Genomic DNA, 27,527 nt, shown 5'->3' on the forward strand with positions numbered 1-27,527 from the left:
GTCATGTATTTCCATGGACACGAGTACCATACTTGCATTGCTTAATACCATTGTAAGGATAATGCTCATCTGCAAACAAGTTTTTCCTTTCCTTCTATCAATATTTAGGCATGTGCGAGTATAGCGTCGTCATTGTTTTATGTCGTGATAAAACCTTTTCAATAAACAGATTTTGAAAAAGAAAATAAATAAAAGAAGAAGCAATAAGCGCTCGCTTTCCGAGTCAAAGTGCATTTAATAGACTTTAAGAATGCCCTGTCAATCAACTGATTTATGCCCAATTCTACAACCTGCATCCCTTTCATTTTCACTCAGAAGTAGCTTTCAATAGGACATCCAAGCTTTGAAGGGGTCAGTTTCCTTTCTTGACTATGGATCCGATTCAGAACTGTTTGTTCGGGTCCAAATTCTGCCCCTTCCCCGATGTTCGGGGTCTGCGCATGCGTGAATATGTGCATGTGCAAACCGGGTGTGGTATAACACACCCACAGTCGGGACTCAGACAGCGGGGAGAGCGTAACGAAACCCCTTGTGTTCGCCACGCTGCGGGCACAGTGGCTTGTCATCTATTCTATTCTACCTATATGGGGGTCGTGGCCCCCATGAGGTAGAGTAGCCCCTGTCCATCAGGATCCCAACCGTCTGGGTTTTAACATTCGAGATTCGGACGTCGGTGTAATGACTGTCGAAATCCCAACTGTCGGTCAATCATCCGGCACCCATGCAAACCTGGGAGCGAACAGCTTTGGTGAGTGTCACGCTCGCCGAGCCATTTGCTGGAGGAGAGGAGGGAAGGGGGCGGCAACAGGGGAACACCCAGAACTTTTGGCAATCTGCGGCCATAATAAAGGTCAGTTTAAACGGATGACCTTTATGGTGGGTGACCATCAAATGATTTTTCTGCCGGGCGGGTGCATGCGAGGGGATTTGTGAGCGTACGCATCCCCCTTGCATGCTAGCGAGAGGATTCAGGCGGCAGGAGGGCGTTCGGCGCTTATCTCTTGGCTAGGCTGCGAGAATACGCAGCCTGGCGTACAGGTGTGAACTAGGCCCGATATTTGGAGCTGCCATGTATTTAATACAGTACAATCAAATAGTGCCTCCAGTGGGCAAGCACTTGCTTTGTAGAGACTAATATTTCATTAGTATGTCTCTAAGAAAAGGCGGTGCTTTATAGGAGAAAAAGAGCAAGCTTTCATTTAAAAATACTTTGCTATAATGAGAGACTTTCAATGACTGCCTGAGAATAAATGGTATGCAGAGACCCAGATGCGCTTGTGAGATCTGTGTGGAATTGTGAACTTGGTTTTAAAGTGCTGTGGAAAGATGGTTGAGAGATTCTCACAGCTCGCCCATTAATCTCCTCTCTGGCAGAGGAGACAATACGGCTTTTTAATTCAATAAACTGCAATCCCAGCTGGCACTGGAGATGTTCAAATATCAGCGAGATAATAAGCAGCTCTCCTCTCGATGTCTTATTTCCTTATAATCTGCTAGTCTTTTACACCCAGGCTGTGTACATACCTTGCTATATAAATAGATGCGATCCGTATGCCTGCTGGCACAGAACATTAATCCATCATACACTGGAAAACAAGTGGAATTGTGACAAAGCTCTGCAATGAAGCACAATATGTAGGGCAGTGAGTATGGATGCAGGATGCTGTATACAGAGAGAGTTCCCACAAGGGAAAACAGTTTACTTGGGGGGATACAAGAGGTGGGGAGATAGAAAGGGAATGTGAGGGAGGTGGAGGAGAGCTCATAAAAATATGAGGGTGTGAAGAGTGAAAGAGGAAATTATGGAGAGGGGAGTAAAGTGAGATGGGGAAGAGTGCAAAGCAAGCGAGGACAGAGAGAGTACGGAGGAAAATCAATCCAAGAACGAACGTAGAAAGAAAATGAGGATAGAGCGCAGCAACGGAGGACAGTGAGAGCGTGGGAAAAAGAGCAAGAGAGCAATGAATGTGTGACATAAGAGAGCAGTGAAAGCAGGAGTAATAGAATAAGGAGGGGAAAAGACATTTTAAAAAAAGAGAGGGACAGACAAAAGAGCAATGTGAATAGGAGGATAAACATGAGTGCGGAGAGGAAAGGCTCATACTGTAACTGTAGGAATAAGAACGTGGCATGTGTGATTATCAGCAGAAGCAGGAGGAACAGATAGTGCAGGCCATGGCGTGCAAACAAGAGCATGGGCTGATTAAAAGAGATGTGAAAACGGAGGTTAGGTCAGTGATTCCCAAACTGTATGCCATGGCTCCCTGGGGTGCCTCGGGACACTTGAAGGGGCGCCACGTGTTGGTGGTCCAAGACCAATTCAAATTATTTATGGTCAATTATTTATGGACAAACCAGTTCTGTTTATTGCCAATCATAAAATATGTGCACAAACAGAACCCGTTACCACCTAATGATCACATATAAATGCTCCACTTAATTTTGTATTTTTGTCTAAATTTTTTTGGCCTAGGGTTGGCTTGAAAAAACTTCGATACTCTAGGGGGCTGTGATTCAAAAAAGATTGGGAACCCCTCGGTTAGGTGATACAGGTGTAGGGTCCGGGAGGACAGAGCGCAGGGTCTGTGAGGCGAGAGCCCACGTTCTGCGAGGAGAGGCCAGAGAGTACAAAATATTGTGGTGTCTGGTAGAGGAGGCCAGAGAGTAAGGCATGGCAGGACAGGCTAGGGCGTAAGGCATGGCAGGAGAGGCCAGAGAATAAGGCATGGCGGGAGAGGCCAGGGCGTAAGGCATGGCGGGAGAGGCCAGGGCGTAAGGCATGGCAGGAGAGGCCAGAGAATAAGGCATGGCAGGAGAGGCCAGAGAATAAGGCATGGCGGGAGAGGCCAGGGCGTAAGGCATGGCAGGAGAGACCAGAGAATAAGGCATGGCAGGAGAGGCCAGGGCGTAAGGCATGGCAGGAGAGGCCAGGGCGTAAGGCATGGCAGGAGAGGCCAGGGCGCAAGGCATGGCAGGAGAGGCCAGGGCGCAAGGGCATGGCAGGAGAGGCCAGGGCGTAAGGCATGGCAGGAGAGGCCAGGGCGTAAGGCATGGCAGGAGAGGCCAGGGTGTAAGGCATGGCAGGAGAGGCCAGGGCGTAAGGCATGGCAGGAGAGGCCAGGGCGTAAGGCATGGCAGGAGAGGCCAGAGAATAAGGCATGTCGGTAGAGGCCAGGGCGTGAGGCATGGCAGGAGAGGCCAGAGAATAAGGCATGGCAGGAGAGGCCAGGGCGTAAGGCATGGCAGGAGAGGCCAGGGCGTAAGGCAGGGCAGGAGAGGCCAGGGCGTAAGGCATGGCAGGAGAGGCCAGGGCGTAAGGCATGACAGGAGAGGCCAGGGCGTAAGGCATGACAGGAGACTGGGGACTGGTAGGAGAGACGAGCGAGTGGGGACTGATAGGAGAAACCAAACCAAAGGATCTGGTAGGAGAGGTGAGAATGCAGGGTCTGGTAAGAGAGAGGAGAGTGCGAGGGATAGCATAAGAGACAGCAGCACAGAGGCACAGGTGAGAACAGATACTAACAAGGTCACATGTTAATGTAAGAAATTCACTGTATTCCTGCTACGACCCAAAGACGGATTAGCCAAACCTCCCCTTGCACATTACTAATACAAAGTGTCATACTGGAATCAATTATCTGATGGGAAGGAAAGCCGTGGCCTCATGTGGAGACAAAAACATGTTATAAAAAGGTTCATTAAACTGACAGAAGAAAACTGCAACACAATTCCCCACCCTGAGAGAAATCCATTGCTATCCAATAGTAAGTTGTTGTATAGATTAAACAGTTAGTCACATTGGCCATGGAGACAGTGTTCATTGCACATTACCTGGTTCAGTGGCTTCCGATGTTTCCCTGGGGTAGGATTCTGAGTTGTTGTTTTGTATGCTTAGTATATGATCCCCCTGTAAGTCACTCGGAGGAGCAGGGGGCACCTCCTGCTGAGTGCAGTCGACAAGCTCATTATCCCCATCACTCTGACTTTGATTTTCTTTCTCTTCCTGAATGCAGGATACGCTCGCTGCTGGGGTCTGTTTCACAGAACCTGTCCTCAGAAAAATAAGCTGTCAGTCTGATATAAAGTGATGAGGAAAGCCAAAATATGAACGCTGCCACTGCTCCCACACACATCTGTTTTATTAATACTTCAAACATACTAAAAAATGCATTAAAAGAGCATATTAAACTGGATGAGTCCACGGTTGTTTCTACCGTTTCATTCTGATACCTTAACAGTGTGTTTTACGGCTATTTACATCGCAATGCATGTACTGTAACACTAACATGTGAAGGGGTCCGGCATTTTCATCTGTTTTTAGTGTACTGTACATGTGTAAATGGCACACAATCGGTATTACAGTTTAAAAATTCATTAATACAAAATGCACAAAATAAGAACCTTTGGAATTTTATTATATATATTATTATATATATTATTATATAACCTAAGAATTAACTAAAGGCCCATACACACTGAGCGGCTTTGAGCTGAAAGAAGTTTGAGCAGCATTCACCTCAAAATTGCCCAGTGTGTATAGGCCTTAAGAATCTCACAACTCTAACCTTCAGACCATAACTTTTTATCTGGATTTAGTCTATTAATCTGTACTTATGACATAAATGAAATGCGTGATAAATCTGGATGTGTGAATCTTGATAGTAAGGCGTTTTATTTCTGTAAGGCAAAATGAAGTATGTCATGAATATGGACTTAAATGTGAACTGTAAAATCCCCTTGAGTCAGCACTATGTGAAATGCATGGGTATGGGTCATAGGTCGACAAGATTTAAGTCGACACTCATTAGGTCGACCGCTAAAGGACGACAGGTCACGGGTCTACTCCTGAAAAAGGTTGACATTCAAAAGGTTGAAAGGATCAATAGGTCAACACAAGCAAAAAGTCGACAGTGAAAAGGTTGACATGAAAAAGGTCAACATGAATTTTTCAGCTTTTTGAGGTCTATGTCGACATGGACACCGTATAAGCGTACCACTTTGCTCATGTTGCTTCAGGCACGGTTCCTTGCTGCGCTTGGCACACTTTTAATCCCCCCCCCCCCCCTATATCCACAGGGATGGTAAAGTATGAACAAGTTGGTTTTGGTGAAATAAATCATTAAACACTCGATTACCTTTTTCATGTAGATCTTTTCATTGTCGACATATTGCTTGTGTCAACCATAAGCATGTCAACCTTTTTCAGGTGTCAACCAATGGCTTGTCATTAGTGGTTGACCTAATGCTTGGCTACCTAGACACTGTCGACCATACACCACGTATGTATATATATATATATATATATATATATATATATATATATAAACATACATATACAAACACATACTGTATATGTCTAATGTCCATTTTGTGTCTCCGAAACACTGACATCTGTTGGCAGCGAGTGAAACTACATCACTTTCTCTCTCACACATGCACAAACACTGAGGTAATCACAAGGTAGCACACTGCTTTGAGTGGGCTCACTAGTAGCTATAATATGACTCTATATTTAAATAGAAGTTTAGACAGACAGGCCGACACTTGTAAAAATTGGTAATCCTCAAGACAAGTTAAGGTAAAGGTACCTTGAAATATTAATTTTGACCCTTCTGAACGATAATGGTCAAAGTATCGTTCAGTCTCTATGTCTCTTGGTCACCAATGTCTTTCAGTGCATACATCGTCCAGTGTGTGTGCACCTCAACAGTTCAACTCCTCCTTCTTAATAAAATAATCCATAAGAGCTATTGGAGCACACATAGGCAAATTTAGGAGGGCAGCAGCAGCACCACCAGATAGATAATTGGAAAAAGAAGTCGGACTACCCAACCAATATACTAGTAGTGAGATTCCTCACTCCCTGCAGCAAGAAATTCTAATAGAAATAATGTGAGGTCCTTCACGCCTGTGATATACTGTATAGAAATAATAACAGATCTCATAAGCCTTCATAACTGGTTGCAGGTAAAATGCTATACTGTGTGCATATATATATATATATATATATATATATATATATATATATATATATATATATGGAGTAGACTGATCTTTTGAGATTATTATGTACTGTACAAGAGAAAATCAAACACTATTCTTCTCTCCTGCTCTGTATCCTTATTAGTTTCAGTAGGGGTTCTTATTCTTATAATGTATGCGCTGTTAGTGTGTTATTAATATCAGAAAGATGAAGTTAATATTAATGATAACTACTGTTCTGGTTGTCACTAAATAATCATCTTCTATTCACTACCAACATCACATCAGTACTCATCCTTGGTGAGTGGTGACACCACCACTCACTGTTACCTGTAATATAAATGACTGCAGGTATTCTCATAATCTATACACCTAATCACTGCTGATTTACATCAGCTTGGTTTCCTCACATTGTGGAAGCCTATAAACAATACCATATTATTGCTTCAATCCCAACTCTGTTATATCAGGCACATCCCTATGTGGGCTCCATGATGAGAGCTCTTTTCTGTAGGGGGGGGGGGGGGGGGGGGGTGTTCTCCACATTATAAAATCATCTAAATTCTTTTGTACCAAATTAATTTCTAAGGAAATATCTTCACGCAGGGGAGAAGACAGCAGTGCTGAGAAATATAAATATATTAGTGTGTCACTAATAGGTGGCATATCAGACAGGGAGAGAAAGGAGTGGCTATTTCTGCCTCTCCCCAGTGCAGCACACTGCAGTGTGTGTAATGGGCTGCAGAGAGAGGCTGCTGCTTCAGAACTTACTCCACCCTCTCCCCGATCCAAATGCCGCTGTTTACAATGGGGAAGGAGGGGGCACAGGTAAGGGCCACCCACCCCCTAGGCACCACTGTCTTGGTGAAATGCATTCCTTCATATAACCATGAAGAACCTTTAACGATCAAGTCAGTCAGTGCTCTCATTCAGTATATAGGGCCTTATTCTAGTTCCCTCTTTCTGACAAAATCCTTCTTAGATGGACAAAACCATGTGCACTGCAGGGGGCAGATGTAACTTGTGCAGAGAGAATTAGATTTGGGTGGGGTTTTACTTCAAAGTGAGATCTATATTGCAGTGTAAAAATAAAGCAGCCAGTATTTACCCTGCACAGAAACAAAATAAGTCACCCAAATCTAACTCTCTGCACATTTTACATCTGCCCCCTTGCAGTGCACATGGTTTTGTCCATCTAAGAAGGATTTTGGCAGAAAGAGTAAACAAGAATAAGGCCCATAGAGAGAAATGTTTTACAACATAGCACAATGGATATCTCTTCCCCTAACCGCAGGATGTTGATGGGATCCTTATGAACGAGTGTTTGCCCCAGGGCCGGATTAAGCCTTCGGGGGGCAGAGTCACTTTAGACAGAGGGCCCTCTCCCTCTGGCCGCAAACTGCAAGGTAGGATATTACACGGTCAAAACAGTAATGGCAGTATAAACTTAAAGTCCATAGAGTCGCTAAAATAACAGATAAAAGCAAGTGACAATATTAGTAGCAAAGCCTTGCATGTAGATCATACATATGTATAAGTTCAAATATAAGGGTAAGCGTAAATGTAAACTCCAAAGTTTTGGGGAGAGTACATGTAAACCCCATGGGTAACTGGATCTGGAAGATCAGAGAGTTGTACTCATAATAATTGTGGTCTTCAACTGGAGGCGATCGGAAAGAATAGGGAAAAATGTGGGAGAGTACATGCAAACTTGCTGGTACTTGCGTTATCTACAATGGCTGATCTGAAAGCTCTAATGGAAAAGTGCCTATAAGGGGCTCAGGTTACAGGATCAATTTGTTAATGGGTAACTGCAGGGGCGAGGGAGAAAAAAAAATATATATACACCACATGAAAAGCCTGTTTTGGTACTTATGTATTATCTGGACTCCCATGTTAAATGCACCCCATTTTTTCATACCCCTACTATCCAACTACGCATGAAGCGGATTTTATATAGTGTGGCGAGCGCAGCGAGCCACCGCGCCCGAAGCGTGGTGAGCGCAGTGAGCCCCACGAGGGGACGCGGTCTCATAAGAAAAACGGGAGTCCAGATATTACATAAGTACCCCTGTTTGTGTCCCTCTGTACCTTGCTCAGTAGGAGACCTCACAGGCTCAGCACTGGCTCGGATTAAAAACCCTCCCATAATGATATCAGTACTCAGCACAAGCCTCTCAGCCTCTGACCTCTTGTGCAAAGTCTCATGGGACTTAGCGAACTCCAAGTAATTCACTGGACACATTGGGGAGTATTCAATGCGCTTTTTTCCTGTTTAGGATTCGCTGAACATTCACAGGGTTCAGGAGGCCCTGTGACCCTATTCAATGCCGCAGGGGCTCACTGCCCCTGATGGCGAATTTTAACCCCTGCGCAGGGGGGACGGCGGTAGGCAGGGAGATGTAAGCCTCCCTGCCTGCCCCCGAATTTGTGGGGGAGAAGGAGGGCTCCCGGGGACACATGCAGCAGAAGCTGCCCCACCGGGAGAGCTGGCAGGGGACAGGGGTAGGGAGCCACTTCACTGGTCCCGCTGTAATAAGCCAGGACCAGTGTGAAGTAAATACCCTGTTTTGTTGTTTCACTGTCTGCTATTGTAAAGCGCAACGGAATATGCTGCGCTATATAAGAAACTGTTAATAAATAATAAATAAATAAATAAATATATGAATATTTAATAAGCGGATCCCGGCCCCCTGCTGGCGAATGTGTAAAAAATGTTTACATTTTTTAAAAAAAATTATATATTAATGTGCTTTAATATGTGTGTTTCTGCTACATCTCTTGGTATGAAAACAGATGCTGTTAGGGGACCAACCAATTTCATTGCCATCCACAGACAAAGATTATACTTATATTTTTCGGTACTTGTTTCCTATCTGGGCGCCCAGGTTTTCTACGTACGGCACCGTAATGAAATCGGATCGCATCGCATCGTACACATACACGATATTGAACGATGCGATGCGATGCGATCCGATTTCCCATAGGAAACAATGTGAAATGGCTCAATTTAGCCAAATTATCATAGGAACAATAGTAAATGGGCCAAAAACACCCCTGAACATTGAAATGTCCCCCCAAAAGTAGTTGACGCCACCCCGCCATCAACGTGAACCCGAAGCGTGGCGAGCGCAGCGAGCCCGCGAGGGGCGGCGGTACGCGTCCTCCGACCTTTTCATGCCCTACTATCCACTAGGGCGTGGAGTGAGAATAGAATAGTGTGGCGAGCGCAGCGAGCCACCGAGCCCGAAGCGTGGCGAGCGCAGCGAGCCCCGCGTGGGGACGTGGATACCTTCACAGTTATACGCGTCCCCTCGCGGGCTTCCCAGGTGTCCATGGCGACGCGGACACCTGGGAAGCCCGCGAAGGGACGCGTTTACCTGTGAAGGTATCCGCGTGCGCTCGCCATGCTTCGGGCTCGGTGGCTCGCTGCGCTCGCCACACTATTCTATTCTCACTCCACGCCCTAGTGGATAGTAGGGCATGAAAAGGTCAGAGGACGCGTACCGCCGCCCCTCGCGGGCTCGCTGCGCTCGCCACGCTTCGGGTTCACGTTGATGGCGGGGTGGCGTCAACTACTTTTGGGGGGACATTCCACTGCTCTGTGGGTTTTTTTGGGGTTTCTGGCCCATTTACCATTCTTCCCTATGCTGATTTGGGTAAATTGATCCATTTAACATTGTTTCCTATGGGAAATCGAATCGGATCGCATCGCATCGTTCAATATCGTGTATGTATACGATGCGATGCGATCAGATTTCTCTACGGAGAATAGCATGGTGCGCAATTAACTTAGTGGGCGCCCAGATAGGAAACAAGTACCTATTTTTCTTTCACTTTTTTGGGGGATTTTCATGATTTAATATGTGGTGATGTGCCTGCCAACCTCAAGGAATAGAAAATAATTATTATGTACAGTATGCCATCACTTTAGGATATGACTACATGTTGGATGCTAATGGTGTACTACAAGTAGTATTTGCCTACAGTAGGCTTCTGCATTACTCATTGTCTTATCTGTCCTTTTATGTATAGTACTTTCAATACTGTATGTCATTGCAGTTATTGAATAAAACAAAAGAAAAAAAACAAAATAATTCAATCACCTGTTAATCCATAGCTCAGAGGGGAACTACAGTAGAATAGTTTTCCGGTTTTATGAAACCTCCAAAATTTGGCAATTTTGAAAGCCATTTTGATACGGCAACATTTTTAACAGCAAATGGTTTCTGGTGTCTTTAAAATCAAACAACATATTTTTATACGCGTTTATGCATTTCTTTGCGGGCTACCTGCTGTGCGGTAGGTCGGAGGCCCCTACCCACTTGGGCAAAGGCGTCAGTTGGGGAGCACCCACAAACTTTAATGCACCAATAATCTATATATGTCTCTTTCTCTTTATATATATATATATATATATATATATATATATATATATATATAATAAAACTATTTACTTATACACATTATTGTTTGATTTATTGGCAACAAAATCTATCTATTCACATCGGTTCCTGTCATTTCACACACACACACACACACACACAGTGTGCTTGCTTTGACTGAGCCATTTCACTGACCCTAGGCATCTTTACTACTACTGAAAGAGTATTCTCGGTGGTTTTGGGGACATTGTAATTTCATTGTTTGGTTCTTCAAGGTCATTTAAACTTCTTATCATCCATCGGGACTCTGCAGCAGGAGCAGAACTAAGTCGTACAGTAGTTGAAAATGGATAGTCTAACATCTATTCCAGTAAGTGGGGTGACGAATTCCAAAAGGATGGAGAATCAGATATGATCCCATAAAAGAACATTTTTTTATTTTAAATAATAAAATACATTCTTTTACTACACTAAAAGCATTTTGTCCTATTTTATGCTTTTAAAAAATGCACTTAGATTTAACAACAGGCATTTACTGTACATTTTACATCAGCCAAGGGGACAACACCATGAACTCACAGCTGAGAACACTCCACAGCATGCAGGACTGTCATCAGTGAGTTATCTGTCCAAAGTGCTATCCCCACTTATCCCCGCATGTGGGCATCATCACTGTTTGTGGTCACTATTTTAGTTTTCTATAGTGGTCACTATGATGGTTCTGTTTTCCCTTTCTGGTCATATTGCATCTGGTGGCTCTCAACCTGCCAGATGTGGTCATCAACTGTGAAAAAGACCTTCAACTGTTTGTAGGGAAATAAAGATGTGACTACTACGTATATTTATTTAGTCCTGCTAAGCTTGCCCTGTACTTTTAATTAACGTATATCCTGCAGTACTTTTGTATGGGATTTATGTTTGCCTAAGTGTCCAGTGTAGTTTGGTATGAACTATGAATGGAGCTGTGGACCTCCTGCAGAGCCCTATAAATAAATAATATTCGCTGAAAAAATGAGAAATCCATAAACGGTAATTGGTGACAGGAAATCACAGATGCTGATTGTCCACACCTATATTATTATAAATGATAGAACCTTTTCACTATTTGCCAACTATCATACACACATTACTTTTATTTTCTGTTTTACAGTTATACACCGACGTTTAACGGAAAACAGCAATATCAGCTTATACCAGTGGTTCCCTAACTGTGTGCCATGGCAACCTGGGTTGCCTCGGAAAAATAGCAGGAGTGCCCTGGGTTGGTGGTCCAGGACCAATTCAATTCAGTGTTTGTGGCTTCCAATCATAACATACGTGGACAAACAGAAGGGTATCCTGTCCCTCGCCACATAACTAATCCTAAGAATGACATATCATTTACGGTATATATCGGATGCGATCCGATTTTTTACCTGTTCATAACCCCACTATCCACTACGCATGAAGTTGATTTTATATAGTGTGGCGAGCGCAGTAATCCGCATCCCCTCACAGGGCTCGCCACGCTTCGTGCTCGCCACACTATATAAAATCAACTCCATGCGTAGTGGATAGTGGGGTTATGAACAGGTAAAAAAATCGCATCGGATCGGCCGATATATATCGGCCGCCGTGAAAATAAACAAGTACCCAATTTACCTATTTTAATATTTAAAAAAAAATGTCTCCATAAGAAACTTTTGGCCTGGGGGTGGGGTGAATACAATTTTAATACTCTAGGGTGCCGTGATTCAAAAAAGTTTGGCAACTCCTGCCTTATACTGTATTTGACTGAAACATGTATTCTTAGAGCGAAGTTACTGTATGAGTCCTCATGAGTCAGTTATGAGTTCTCATGTACCATGGAATGCACCCCAACTGCAAGAAACTTTCTGTGGAATTCAGAAAACTTTATCTCATGGTCTCTGGCACATTGCAGAGTGTTACAATGTAATGCAAACGCAGCATCATTAGTCTGTGAAAGAACTAAAAATCTATAATTTCATTGCCCTTTTGATCATAAATCTCCAGACGGGGAAAGAAAACAGCAGGGCGATGAATGTTAGGCTTATTTGCTGCCATGGAAACGGGACCTCCGCTCCTGCCCATTGAATTCACATCCCGCTGACATTAATCAGAAATGTCCATTTGTGCCAGCTTAATGCCATGCCATAGCAGCTCTCAACATACGTTCTTGACAGAAATTGGCACCTTTCACTTTCTGAGGAGACACATTCACAGATTGATGCTCAGGTGGGAATTTTGTCCCCTGTGCAGACATCTGAAATATGCATAACCTCATTTGCCTCCTTGATTTATCCTGGTTCTAAAGATGAAATTGTCATTAAGCATATTAGATTATAACAGCTATATTATATTATATACAAACTGATGTACAGTGGTAACTGTATTGCCCATGGACGAAATGCATACGCAGTAAGCAAAACTAAAAGCGATGGAAAAATGAACCTGTCGCCCGCACGGCCATGTCGAAGAGGCAGACATTTTTTTCTATTAAAACTCGTAAGAATTCATGTGACTGTAGACTCATTATAAACTAGTGACATCACTGAGGCATATTCAAGTGAGCAGTTCTCCAAATGTGTAGTATGAAAAGTAAATTATGCCAAGTATCTATCATTAAGATATACCCTTGTAAATGGCAAACTGTTACTATTGTATGATTCATGCAGAAACTAGCTGCATTCGGTCTGTAAAATGCAGTTTAACAAACACCTTTGGATCCTGCTTGTAACTAGCTGCACACCTTGAATAGACAAGTTACCTGTATGCAAAGTTTATTTTCCTTGATTGTGTTTACATCTGTGTAAGTAGTTGTGATAGTTATGCCGATCACTTTGTGGCATACAGTTAAAATGTTATAATTCCACTACTTCTGACTTTTTTTTGTTACTATTACACAATTCGAAACATCAAGTTTATAAAGTAAAAGATAACAGCAGAACAGCACCTTGCTCATTAGGTGCCTCTGATATAATACAGTAATACCATGATCTCATTGCCGCCCCTGCAAAATCCCGGGTTTTTGGCAGGGCACAGATCATCTCAGCATACAGACCCCCTTCAGAATGCACCCAGGAAATTCCAGGGTGTGCCCCGTTCAAACGGATTCCTGGGTTTGCCCTGCCAACAAGTGTGAAGAATCTAAGAGCAGCTTTGAATGGCTGTTGAAAGAGCAGCTTTGATTGGCTGTTGAAAAAGCAGCTATGCTTGTGCATACGGGTACCACCACTCTTCCTCCGGAAGAGTACTGCTTACGAAGTGCTTTAAGTCTGTTCACAACCTGATGCTGGGTTTTATGGATGCCATGGGCAGACAGTATTTTTGATATGTTGCAGTAGACTGACGAATCCCTGAAAATGCCAGTCACTTGCTTCCTTATTTCCTCCTCTCCTCTCACAGCCAGCAGCTCCAGCACCTCCTCATCCCTCCAGTGAACCATGTCTCACCTACTATCGGCAGCATTAAATGGACAATACATGTCACCTGATCTCATTCCCAAATCAGCTTGCTTTTTCACATCTTGTGTGAAAAACCTGAGTCGCGCCTGTTCACACTGGCCATAACATGGGAAATTACTGCTTGCCATGGCAAAATCCCGGGTTTTTGAGGCAGTGAGAACAGGGTATAAGTCAGGTTTAATTGAAAATAGTGATTGTGACCTTACCAGGCAACTTCATACTAGAAAACCATAACTCCCTGATAATGATTACTGCATACAAAGGTTGTTTTCAAAACTGATAGCGGTAGATTCTATTATCTATGGTGTTTAAATCTTTGCACTGAGCTATTCAACTGGTCACTGTCGCCGCACGCACTCCGCCCCTCAAATGCCATTCCATATCAATTAAGCTGCAGCTAAGGGAGGGCTGCGAGCAATACAGCAGGGCCCATTCTGCACACGTGCAGACCCTCAAACATCAGGTTTGTGTACAAATCCAAATCAGGCTCTTACTGCAGGTCAGCCTGAAGAAAAAAGCCAAGTTTAATGCAACCTCTTGGTTTACTAGATGGGTAAATAATAGATTCCGTGCATTAAACCCTAAATCTATGTGTTAATACACATTAGCTGCGGGTTTACCATGTGTTACAATTGCATACTGATTTAATAGCTCCAGGCATTTAACCCGGAGCTTTAACTCCGCAGCTACTTGAACCTGCCCCATTATGGTTACGTTTTCTCATACTTTACTTACTTTTTCGGTTCCTCGGACTCTCACAGATTTCACAGTACGGCAACAATGAATTATTGCTGTAAGTACAAGCTGGGCAGTTCCAACATTTCTCAGAGAGAGGCGGCCTCGGAGGTGTAAGTAGGGCGCCTTCAGAGAATCCACGAGTTTTAGGTGAAGAAGTTAACGCAGACTGTTTTCCACTCCAAGACTTTCTCTTGCTGCTGGTGCTTTTGGGAGAAGATTTGGGGGTTTGGGGGTCCAAGAGACGAAATCTTTTTGCTTGTTGTTCAAAGTCATCATCTGGAAAGAGTGCATCAACGTCTACAATGTCACTGGTGTCCACTGATACTTTGGGTTCTGTAGCGAATACCTCCTGTACAGAGTCATCTTCCTGTACAACGCTCAGCTCTGCGGGCTCTGGTTCGCCATCTATTCTTTTGCGCTTTTTCTCTGCTTCAGGTTTGGCTAAGAAGAAGGACCGGATGTCGTGCTGCTTCTCCTTCTCAAACTAGAAGGAGAAAAAGAGAAGTCATTGTACACCCACATTATGACGTTTCATAATGCTCTTTACAGTTACCTTGCGTATTAACCTTATATCGATGTTGTTATTATTAAAATATTTTGGTACACGTTTTATGAAATATTAGGAACAGTATATTTTATATCACCCATAGAACACCATGTAAAAATTGTGCAAGATTTATAAGTAGATCTAAACATATATTTAAAAAAGGAAGCATAAAGAAATACATGTATGGATGTATGTACCAGCCACTAAGATCATCACTGTTTTCAGTTGAAAACCCCAACTTTCTGTACATGAAGACGCATCAAGCCTAGCGCCCACCCCCCCCCCACCCCCACCCCAAAAAAAAGAACCCAAAAAATGAATGTTCAGTTACCAATCCTATATGTTGGACACATGTATGATCCAGGACAAGGAGCACAACCCATTTACACATATTGAGAGCCTATACCTCAGTATCCCGTGAAAGTCAGGAGATGCAAACAGCAGAGCTGGCTGGGTAAAGGCGTGTGTCAGAGTCTGGGGGCAGCCCAGTGGGGTTTGGGGGGGGGGGGGGGGGTGTCTTAAACTACTATTTTTTCTTGTGCTTGGAGAGAATATCATCTCCATGCACTGGATGAAAGACCTGGGAATGTCTCGGGTCAGTGCTGCAGTGCAAAAGGTGTAAACTCCCAGGTCAAACACAGGACATTGCTGGAAAAAGGGTAATAACGCAGTAATCGTACCAAAGTTAACACCAAACTGGATTGCTATGACAGATCAGATATAATTTTGCCTTTATTAACAGAAGCTAGAAGCAGCAGCTTTACTGCTTACAAACTGCTAGGTGCTGAAATTGAAACACTTCTTCACAGGAATCACTAAGCTGTAGATCCACAAAAGGTGAGGCTACCTTGTATATGGAAACTAAAGGCTAGTGTACTCTATAAGCGACACGCCACCACTTTAAGTGAAAACTTTCAGACAAAACTAATGAACCACACTGGGAATTGGACGGTCAAATATAGCCAATCAAATAGTGTAATAAAAAAAAATCAAACAAAGACAAAGCATAAAATAAACATCCGGTAAATATTATTAAAAATAACAATGTATAAGCCACAATATCCTGAAATCATAGCAAACTTGCCTATATTAATAACGTGCCAATAACATATGGTAACAAAAATGAGTAGAAGTGAGTAGGTAGTCTGTCAGGTGTTAGGAGTTATATACATGGTCTCCGGAATGTCACCGCAACTGCTGATAAGCCAAGAAGTGTTGGGATCTGACATGTTTCCCCGCCTCTGTGCTACTGCGGCTTTTTCAACGATCATTTGATCTATACTAATATTGGACGGATTTCATATTAACCATATGTGGGGAAATTTCCGAGAGCATGTTTTTAACTATTAACACCTCACAGACTAGCTACTGCCTGCTAATTTTTGTGGCTATATGTCATTTCCAGCACTTTTTAGATGCCCAATTTTCAGCACTGTTTATTACTTTTCTTCTTCAGTTTTTTGGGGGACTGAGTATCCCCATTTAAACAACGGCTGAAATGGGACAATCCAATCAGAGCTCAACATATATTATTGGTTACAAATAATGAACCTCCTGTGTTCTCAGAAACCACTAACAGTACACGTTTTACAGATCTTCAGTATTACAACCGAAATAATTATCTTAACTTGTGGGGGTTTAAATGAGTCATCCAGTAATAAATATACCTGTGCACCAACATTTGTAAAACTGCCCAAGGTGTAGAATATGACATGCTTTACAGTAGATAACCTCCTAGGTATATAGAATATTATATATCACTGGGTCGTCAAACAGTGTGTACAAGCAATTTGTCTGTGAACAACATTCTATGCAAACATATTGCGCAGCTTTGTAGCACAGTCGATGGTCTATATATCGGCACATTATGCTTTATGTACGGGAGATCTGCCGATCAGCCATAGACCTGTTGCACAAGCCGGCGGTGATTGACAGGGCAACTGGGCGGGTGTGTGTAAATGCGCCACCCAGTTGAAATATCAGTCACGACTGTTGGGGTAATGTGTATTCAGAACACACTGCACGATCCATCAGCAAATATATATATATATGTGGGTGGAGCTACTAAAGGGGTGGGGCGTCAATTGTTAGATTTACGGTTAGATTTAGCAGCAGATCCAGCCTCTTCTCCCTCTATTGCCAGCAGCAAAGCATTCCTTATGTACAAACACTCAGACCCCTAACCACTCTGTCCAAGGTGATGCTTCCCTGCAAGCTCCCATCTAAATCACCTGTGGGCTGTACCCTCCACCTCCCTATCCCACCCCACCGTCACGCTCATAGCGCTGGTACTATAGGGGAAGCATAGTAGCAGCCAGCCCTGTCACACAACTGCCCCCATCCCCGCTCACCTCAGTGTGCGGTAGCCTGCTGTCAGATGCGTGCAGGAGGATGTCCCTGTGGTGGTTGCTCCTTTTGAGCGGTCAGGGAGGGAGGCTGCAGATTGCATGCAGTGATGCCACACTCCCGACATGGATTACACGGATGCCCCATCAGCGTCTCTCCTTCCCTTCCTTCACTGTGTGTCCCTGTGACATCAGCCAAGAAAAACTTGCGGGCCGGCTCCTGATTGGCTGCCGGCCCGCGAGCCAATCAGAGCCCATGTGCCGGGCAGCCAATCAGGAGCCGGCCCGCGATGTTTGATAGGCTAATGTCACAGGGACACACAAAAGAGCTTCAGGAAGAAGAGCTTCAGGAACGGCGGTCCGGGTCGTTCCGGCCCAAAAATAGCCCTGTGTATATATATATATATATATATATATATATATATATAGCACAGAGATAAATCGCACAACGCTTAGATTCCAATGGTGTCCGTGCCCGGTTTTGTATTCATATAGTTGCCATCCTTTATAGAGAGCCTGTCCCTTTAAGGAAGAAACCAGCACTGGACGATAGCTTTATAGCAAAAAACTTTTTATAATCCAACTCAGGGAAATAGAATCACATTGGCATAAGTCCGGCTTGTCACAGTCTGTAACCACTTAAGTCTGGAACATATAGTCCCCACCCTCAGGCATACACATATATACGTTACTGTGAGTTGATCTTAAAGCCAGGATCTGCACTCGGTCCCCGACGGACCGTTTCGGTGCCTTGTGCACCTTCTTCAAGGGAAAAGAGCTGACCCAGAATGCCAAGTGTCCATCCCTTAAATGGAAAAAATGTTTAATTAATCACCTGTGTGATACTCACCTGGTCGCTTCCCGCTATTCCACACGTGCGTACGGCACCCGGCTCTCATCTCTGACGTCAGACGCCGTTGTCCGGGTCTGACCTGTCACAGTGATCACCGCCTTCCTGTGCGCTCTCGCGGGGAAGACAGAAAGGTTCCTAGGTGTTCTATGTTGATTATCGTTGTTATGGCAACACGCTTCCTATGTAACTTTCACTGTATCACTACAATTTAAACATTTTCAGGGATTTTATAAGCTCTTCCCTGAAAAAGGTGCTACCAAAGCGCATAATTATTAAATACATCACAAGAAGAATAAAGTGCTAGTTTGCAATCTGGTACATGACATTATATCTATACACATATATATATATGTATAGATATAATGTCATGTACCAGATTGCAAACTAGCACTTTATTCTTCTTGTGATGTATTTAATAATTATGCGCTTTGGTAGCACCTTTTTCAGGGAAGAGCTTATAAAATCCCTGAAAATGTTTAAATTGTAGTGATACAGTGAAAGTTACATAGGAAGCGTGTTGCCATAACAACGATAATCAACATAGAACACCTAGGAACCTTTCTGTCTTCCCCGCGAGAGCGCACAGGAAGGCGGTGATCACTGTGACAGGTCAGACCCGGACAACGGCGTCTGACGTCAGAGATGAGAGCCGGGTGCCGTACGCACGTGTGGAATAGCGGGAAGCGACCAGGTGAGTATCACACAGGTGATTAATTAAACATTTTTTCCATTTAAGGGATGGACACTTGGCATTCTGGGTCAGCTCTTTTCCCTTGAAGAAGGTGCACAAGGCACCGAAACGGTCCGTCGGGGACCGAGTGCAGATCCTGGCTTTAAGATCAACTCACAGTAACGTATATATGTGTATGCCTGAGGGTGGGGACTATATGTTCCAGACTTAAGTGGTTACAGACTGTGACAAGCCGGACTTATGCCAATGTGATTCTATTTCCCTGAGTTGGATTATAAAAAGTTTTTTGCTATAAAGCTATCGTCCAGTGCTGGTTTCTTCCTTAAAGGGACAGGCTCTCTATAAAGGATGGCAACTATATATATATATATATATATATATATATGTGTATATATATATAAGTCTGCCTCTGTCCCCTCTGGTGTGACCATGGAAGCTGGGCGCCGTTGTAGATAGTGATGCCCAGTGCTTCCCCAGCAGTGTAGAGCCTTCCAGGGCCGGGTCCGCCCCCTACAGTGACGCCGGTGGGCGGGCCCTCCCCTTTTCTTGACGCCGCCGGCCAGGCCCGCCCCTTTTTGTCACAGCGCGGCACGGGCACGTCCCTTTTGTGATGTTGGCGGCCGGGACCGCCCAAAACGGTGATGTCGGCGGCCCCCCTTACGCTGCCCCTGTGCAGCGGCACCCTGCCCGCCCTAGTTCCTAAACCCCATTATTTAATTGATTATTTGAATGTTAAGGTGAGTTAGTTTGTTGTAGTGAGTGCTGGGCCCCCTTTGTTTGTATTTACTAGAGTGTGTGGTCACAGGCCACCGCACCCCATCCTGGGAAGTGGGTGCTGTTTGCACCCCATTCTTAGGAATGGCGAGTGTGTTGGTACTTCTGTATCTATCTATTTGGGTTGATTTTTAATTAACCTTTGTTACTGTGATCATAGCTTTCTCATGCACCCTAGATAAGCTCATTTACCTGAAACCTGTGACAGCTGCCCCTTTAATACTAATTCAGGTGCTGTGTTTAGGATGGTCTTACCTTTAAAAGCCATAAGGCACTTGGCAGTTGAGCTTTAACCCAGGAAAAACACATGTTCATTTTGGCCATGATGTGCAAACAGTTGCCAGGTTCCCATGAAAACCAGTTGTTAGTGTAGGACTTGCAGTGAAATGGGGTCCCTTGGCGATGGGCTGCAAGCTTAAATGCATTGATCAATTCATGAACTAAAACCCCATTATTTAATTGATTATTTGTTTACCCAGTCTTAGAGACACAATTACTCTCCTCTACTGAACCATGATACTATAAAATCAATACGATTTAATCCCAAATTGTACAAGCCACTACTCCCGAAAATTGATCCATGCTACAGATGAAGCCACACTCATCTTTCCTCCCTAGGGTGTATAGATCAATACATGAGGTATGTTGCACCTTGTCACAGGGTGGCATATTATGTCGCAGCATGGCACATTGTGGTTTAGTCTGGCATTTTTGTGATTTAGTGTGGCGTATGGAGTTGCCAGTTGCCGGCAAGTGTAATACTCATGTTTGTCCACCATATGTCACTTCTGAAAATAACCATTGCGCATGCATGAGGTCTTCAATAAAACACAGTTAATAATATCATGCAAGAACTACTTTATAGTATGTTGTTGAGGTGTGGTGGCAGACACACCGTGATAACATACAGTACTTTACAGATTAGCACTACGCTGCAGGATTGCTAAATACAGATCACGCACAGTAAATAGCAAAGTTAACAGCACATGCTGTACAAGTGGCCGGCATGATTTTCCGTCTGCCTTCCAGACTGCTTTATACTGTAAATTGAATAGGATCCTACATGAACTTGGAATATCAACATAAAATATTAGCTTTCACTATGCTGTTTCAGCACCAGGGACGTCCACAGCCAATGAAATTCACTACAGTATATCACTACAGGTGATCATCACCTGCCTTAGTGGCTGTCTTGGCTTAGTGGGTTCGCTGAAGGTTACTATGAACTTTCTTTGGGGTTTGGTTCCTTCAAAGGATACAAGGTGTACATTTTTGAAAAATACTGTAATGTAGAAATCCGCTCTGCTGGATATGTTTTACTGTATATTGTTAGGCTCATTTCAATACACAATGCAAAGAACCTCTATTTTGCGGAAGAGACTCTCGCAAAGCATTTCATACTACAGTGAGCTCAGTTCAGGCTATTCATGATTAGATTTCTACTGTTGTTGTATGCTATGTCCCCAAGCTGTATTGGACAGTAAACTGCCTGATTGGGAAGTGGTAAAGAAACCTCTTTGTTGCGCTTCAGATGCTCAGTTCGATAAAACAGCACACAATGGTACAAGCAGCACCAGGAACTCAGCACTCAACAAGCATAATAAAGTTGTTTTTGGTACTGAAAACATTTTATTTAAAAGGGAAGAAAAATGAGGCACAGTGGAGCAGCACACACAATTTACTATAAATTTCTTTGTTTTACTTTTTAATATCCTGAAATGCTATCTGCATCTAGACATGATGTCTTCTCTCAAATTTTTGGGCATAGTTCACATGCTTGGCCCATTCTGAGTACAAATGAAATGGCACATGGTGTTGGCCACCTTAAGCACTAGGGTAGACGGGCCCTGTGCTAGAGCATGCAGCCTGTAGTAATAGAAGCCTGTCAGTTAATTCACACCTGATGTAGCTGAGTGGCAGTATATACCCTGTACATTACTGATGGAGGGGGAGGTGCATAGCTGTTTGCAGTGATCTCAAGCTCAGTATGACTGAATAGGAGCGAGCGAAGCAGGGGAGAAGGTGATGAACATGTCCTGAACTGAGCCCACTGTGTTAAATTGTTTGTAAGGATTCTTTACCACTTTCCAATCAGGCAGTTTGTGTCTTTCTAAAGTTAGTTGCACTACAAAGTCAATAGCAGTTTAGCCAGGGGAGTTGGCAGTGCAGACTCCTCCGACCGGGTCCCCTCCTCTCTGTAGGGATTAGTGATGGGAGTGCCAGGAGCAGAAGGGTATGACCCCTAGAGAGTTCAGACCCTACTGTGCATCTACAAATCTTTGGAAAAACAGCGACATTTCTCCAGCAATTTTGGCAGCGGTCCTGTTGGTTAAATCCAGAGGTTAATTATTTGAAAAAAGGGTGCAGCGTGCGCGGTGTGGGCCCCCTGGGACTCACAGTGCACCCATTGTAGATATCCATTGGGTTTAACGCCCAATCCATTCTGAGTGGCAAGGCACAGAGATGAAAGTTTGGGGGTACTGTAGAAAGAACTGTAAAGTAGAGAAGAGTACCTGAACATTAGTTGACACACATACTGCAAAATGCACTCTGTCCAAAGCTGTCCAAGCTTTTGTTTTGCAACCAAAGTACTGTGTGCCAGCTTGCAAAAGTAAAATTGGAAATTAAAAAAAGAGACATATTGAAAATAAAAAAGCAGTAGAAATAAGAAAACTGAATAGATTCAGGGTAGGAACCAAACCCCAGGTGCTGCGCATGGTACACCATTTATCTGCTAGGACACACAGCATGCTGTAACAGAGGCCTGTCAGTTCAGTCACAACTGATGCAGCCGATTCATTTAATTTACACCATAAAGTGATCCCAGAACATAGCATTAATTTGTGAGGCAGGAAGAAAATGAGGTTCGTGGCTTGTAGAATTTTATAATGTAAGCAATATTATTGTATTAAAAGGCGACCTGTACAGTATTTACTGTAATGTGCTATGGGCTGCTTGTCCGGTCTGTACTGTAAAATGTATTGTAGTGCAATATCCATCCACGATCAATCAGAACTGTACTGTAGTTTTCATTAGTGGAGCAATCACCACCCCCAGCTGTGTAATTCATGCTTTGGATCCTTTAACGCCTTAGTGCGCCTTAACGTGCCATTCTTATGGCGTGACAAGGGTACATGGATAACAGCAGTCCAAACCTCAGTCACTTAACAAGCTAATCACAAAAGCATGGATAGTAGCTCGGAGAGAAAGGCAAAAATAAGCATTGTTAGCATAATAAAAGCTTATAATATCCTAACTTAATATCTTAGTACAGTATTCAATATAAAACTGCAAGTAACATTCGGTTTGCAAAATAAATTGAAAATGCCATTTATTTACTATACACTGGCTCTGATATTGCTAGAATGCTCTGTGCTTCACTCATTGCTACATTCCACTTTATCCAGTTATTATTAATAAGGGAAAAGGGACTGCTACCTCTAGAGTTCTAGGTTATACATACATCATACATCGCATAGAGGTCAATGTCATTCAGATCGGACTGCAAACAGAAGGTTACATATACAGTCAACATAATCATGAACACCAGCTTGGACAATGGTTCCCTTTTTACATCCTTTATCTCCCCCACACATTTCTACTGGAATTTTACAAAGGAAAAAAAAAATAAAAAAAAATATATATATATATATATATATAATGCTAACACTGCTCCTCCTCACTTCTGTAGTGCCACCAGCAGCCACTGGAGGATACCCAACAGTGCACCATTCGAGATGCACACAGATGTTTTGTGGATTTACCCAATTCAAACAGGGATATTTAAAGGAGGGTATACTTGTTTGCGCCATATGCCACTATGACTATGTCCTCACCTTTTCAGTTCAAGGAGAGAAGGCATCAGTAAGGTAGAATTTCATCCACAGTGCACAGGAACAGAATGTGAGGTGAGGTGTCCCAAAGGGTAGTTGGGCTTTATAGTGGCAGCAGATGTTGGTGGGTGTGGGGCATGGGTGGTGAATGATCAGGGCTTGCATCTGCCTTTGTCTGAGTCACTGCCCAAAGGTTTGTGCGATCCTCCCCACTCCTATCTCCATGCAAATCATTCAGGTGCACCTGTATGTCTCTGGGGATGAGAGTGAGCGAATATGGGGCGGGAGGGAATATGAGGGGGGGGGGGGGGGGGGTTGTCAGCTGCTGGTGTATTTCTGCTGCAGTATACTGCACTGAGAGGGGGGGGGGAGATTGCTGGCTTCTGCGCTATGTACTAGAAGGGTGGGTTGGCTGGCCCTCAGAGTCTCAATTTAAATAATTATTAAATCATATCCAAAATGCCGACCCGAAACATTGCTGGATTTTGGACATTATCCATATAAGGCAGCACTCAGGAGGGTGGCACAGAAACTGATCGCTCATGAGCAGATAACATATAAATGTTTCACTATGTGTGACGCTGGCCACGGGACATGTTGAAAATGCCCACCACTGACGTCATCACCCTCCCCCTCGTTGTTACAGCTACAACATAAACAGTCGATATACCGGAGATCAATACTAGAGCACAGGCGGAAACCCATCTTACTTCTAAAATCCCCCAAAACAGACTGCTATCAACATTCAACAGTGAGCTAAGGACTTCACCACCTCCAACACATACTGAATGCACAGCCTGGACACCCCTCGCTGAGCTCCCGGCCTGCAGGTCTCTAAGATCTATGCTCATATCCATTGCTTTCTGTTCAAACTAATATCACTAGTAACATTTTTGGTACTTATGTATTATCTGGGCTCCCATGTTAAATTCACCCCATTATTTCATACACCCACTATCCAACTACGCATGGAGTTGATTTTATATAGTGTGGCGAGTACAGCGAGCCACCGTGCCCGAAGCGTGGCGAGCACAGCGAGCCCCGCGAGGGGACGCGGTCTCATAAGAAAAACGGGAGTCCAGATATTACATAAGTACCACATTTTCTCTGTATCCATTTCAGTGTGCCAGATTCCACATCAATTCTCTCTGCACTGTATATGTCCCTCTACACCTGCTTCTATTTCTGCACTGTATATGTCCCTCTACACCTGCTTATCTGCACTGTATATGTCCCTCTACACCTGCTTATCTGCACTGTATATGTCCCTCTACACCTGCACTGTATATGTCCCTCTACACTCTGCACTGTATATGGTAATCTACAGCTGCTTCTCACACTACTTACCCTAACTCTGGATTTATTTTTCTTCTCTCCATTTTGACACTATATTTCTGAACTACACTGTTGTACCAGAGCCATGGTTCCTCATTTCTGTGCTATACCTATCACTCTGCATGCTTTTTGCCCCTAGCAGGGGGTGTTGTGGCATGAGCCATGGTGCAGGGCTGTTTAGGGTCAAAGGTGCAGGCAGAGGGGAGAGAGGAGGATAGGAGGAGGGAAAGGACTACTTTGTCCGCGCTCTCTACCTGCTGCCTCATGTCCTGATCATCCCTGCCATGCTCACTTCTTGAAAAAGTGAGTCAAGAAGTGACTAGAAGGGAACCAGTAAGGTTTTTGAGGCACATTTTTTAAATAATAGAAAAAGTATATACCTTTTCTATTATTTACAAAGTGTGCCCCAAAGACCATACTGGTTCCCTTCTAGTCACTTCTCGACTCACCTTTTCAGTTACAATGCTGAACTTTTGTTTGGGAGCACCGCCAACCAAACACTGCAAGTAATAACTACTAGCACAGTCCTTTTGTTGGTTTTGTCTATGATAAGCGTAACTAGAATCCACTACCAGTGCCAACCCCTATTACCTTTTAAATCAAGCTCACTTCTTGCCTTCAGGTCTCCTTACCTGCACCTGTCTGTTTCCCCCTCCCTCTAGACTGTAAGTTCCTTGGAGCAGTGCCCTCTTCCCTCCTGTTCCCACAGAACTGTCCTGTATTTCAATTACAGCTCTCTTACTCACCTACAATCTATACCTGCATCTATTCTCACTCACTTCCCTATATCTCAGCTGTATTGTGTACTAAGAGTTGTGCTGCTGATTGTTACATGTGCTCTGTTTTAGTTCTTCTGTTGCTGTTATGTTTAGTTCTGTGTACCCTGTATTGTCGGAATGTGTGCTATATGTATGGCGCTGCATACCACTTGTGGCGCCTTATAAATAAAATATAATAATAATAATAGCAACCTTCACCATAGTGCTCACAATCCAACCTAAATTGTACATAGAAAACTGACATCGAATTCTGAACTAGATCACAGGAGGAGGGGGAAGTGGGGGGGGGGGGGGCATAGGTATCCTAACCTGGGACGTCCTGATGAAAACAAAGTTAGTGGTAAGCAGAGAGCGGAATAGGTTCTGCGCTCTCCGCCGCTGTTAAGTAGGTCCAGCGGGATGTGGGTGCAATCGAAATGAAGCCTCCGCTGACCCGCTGTATGGCAGGGGGGAGGGAAGTGGGCGGGTTAGAAGCGCCCCACTGGATGGAATGCTAGGAGGGGGGCAGATCGATGCAGCGTGTGTTCACTCCCCCTGGACAGGCCTCAGACAGGGGGAGTGACGGTGGCTGACTTGGGGTGGTTACACTGGGCGGGGGGCGTCACCTTGGCCTGTATAACACTGGAATCTCTCTGTTGTGTGTATAACGCTGGGCGGGGGGCCTGTCAATCACCCGTGTAACTCCGCCCAGCGTTATACACACTGGGTGATTGACAGATCTGGCTAAATATATAAGAGATTGCAAATATTACAGCCTGAAGTCTGGAATGCATAGGCATTACCAGACGCTGGGTTTCATCCCTGGTGATGCTCTGCCAGGCCTGTACTGACAATGTCTTCAGTTCCTGCTTGTTATTGGGACATTTTCCCTTCAGATTTGTCATAATCAAGTGAAATGCATGCTCAATCGGATTCAGGTCAGGTGATTGACTTGGCCATTGCATAACATTCCACGTATTTGCCTTAAAAAACTATTCTTGTTGAAAACGGACAATATTTCTGACAAACGGAAATATCGGCCAGGATTAAATATCCCGTCAGTTAGATACTCCAGTGCTAAAATAGAAACAACATGCTCTTTTACAATGACCCACATGTATTTAGCTTTTGGTAAAGGGTGAGAAACAAAGTCAAATATCATCTTGCTTTTAAATCACAGTCAGCAGGATCTCTCAAACTAACCTAAGTTTGCTCCTGAGGGTACGTCAGCCTGTTAAACTGAGCCCAAAAATACTTTCTGTATTACTAAAGGTAAGCAAAAATATGAGAGAGGGTATTTAACATTTGCAGACATGACAATTGCTTTATTTGCAGCATAAGGCAGCCAATACAGTTTTATGTATGGGTGACAGGTTCATTTTAATGGAGTCATATCGGCAGTAGATCACACGAATGACTAGTTGACAGAACATGAAATATTTACAGCTATCCCAGATTGATATCAGCTGTTTGACGTGGGATTTTTCCATTACCAGTCTCTTCACTACTAGATAAGCATTTCTAGTCTTTGTGCTATTCTGTAGCCATAGAGGCTGCCTCCAGCAGGAACCACGGGAAGATCTACATTTAGACGCTGAGCCTTTGTACACAATGTGGCATAGTGTGTATCTGCAGCACCTATTTTATTGCTGTAACAATTGGCAAGTAGAGTTGCTGTGTTTGTTTGTTTCAGTCAATTAACATCACCCTGAATAAAATATGCAGCATACATTTTCTTAATCACCAGTGAGCTGGCTATTAAAGGACTCTACAGGAGCGCGCTGGTGGCAGTTGCTGGCATTGCTTTTTCTTTCTTTGCTAC

The 27,527-nt window shown here is 43.8% G+C and overlaps 1 protein-coding gene across 1 annotated transcript in view; it reads right to left on the minus strand.

Annotated features, from left to right (window-relative positions):
• Nucleotides 1–27,527, minus strand: part of ZRANB3 (zinc finger RANBP2-type containing 3) — a 264,866-nt gene that overhangs the window by 41,070 nt on the left and 196,269 nt on the right. The window contains exons 13-15 of the mRNA XM_083153824.1: nt 14,567–15,053; nt 3,832–4,047; nt 1,525–1,616 (exon numbers count right to left, since the gene is read on the minus strand). Coding sequence (XP_083009950.1) covers nt 1,525–1,616; nt 3,832–4,047; nt 14,567–15,053 — 795 coding nt within the window. The remainder of the gene's footprint in view (nt 1–1,524; nt 1,617–3,831; nt 4,048–14,566; nt 15,054–27,527) is intronic.

This window comes from Crinia signifera, chromosome 7 (assembly GCF_055691185.1).
Source record: "Crinia signifera chromosome 7, ASM5569118v1, whole genome shotgun sequence".
Taxonomy (NCBI): domain Eukaryota; kingdom Metazoa; phylum Chordata; class Amphibia; order Anura; family Myobatrachidae; genus Crinia; species Crinia signifera.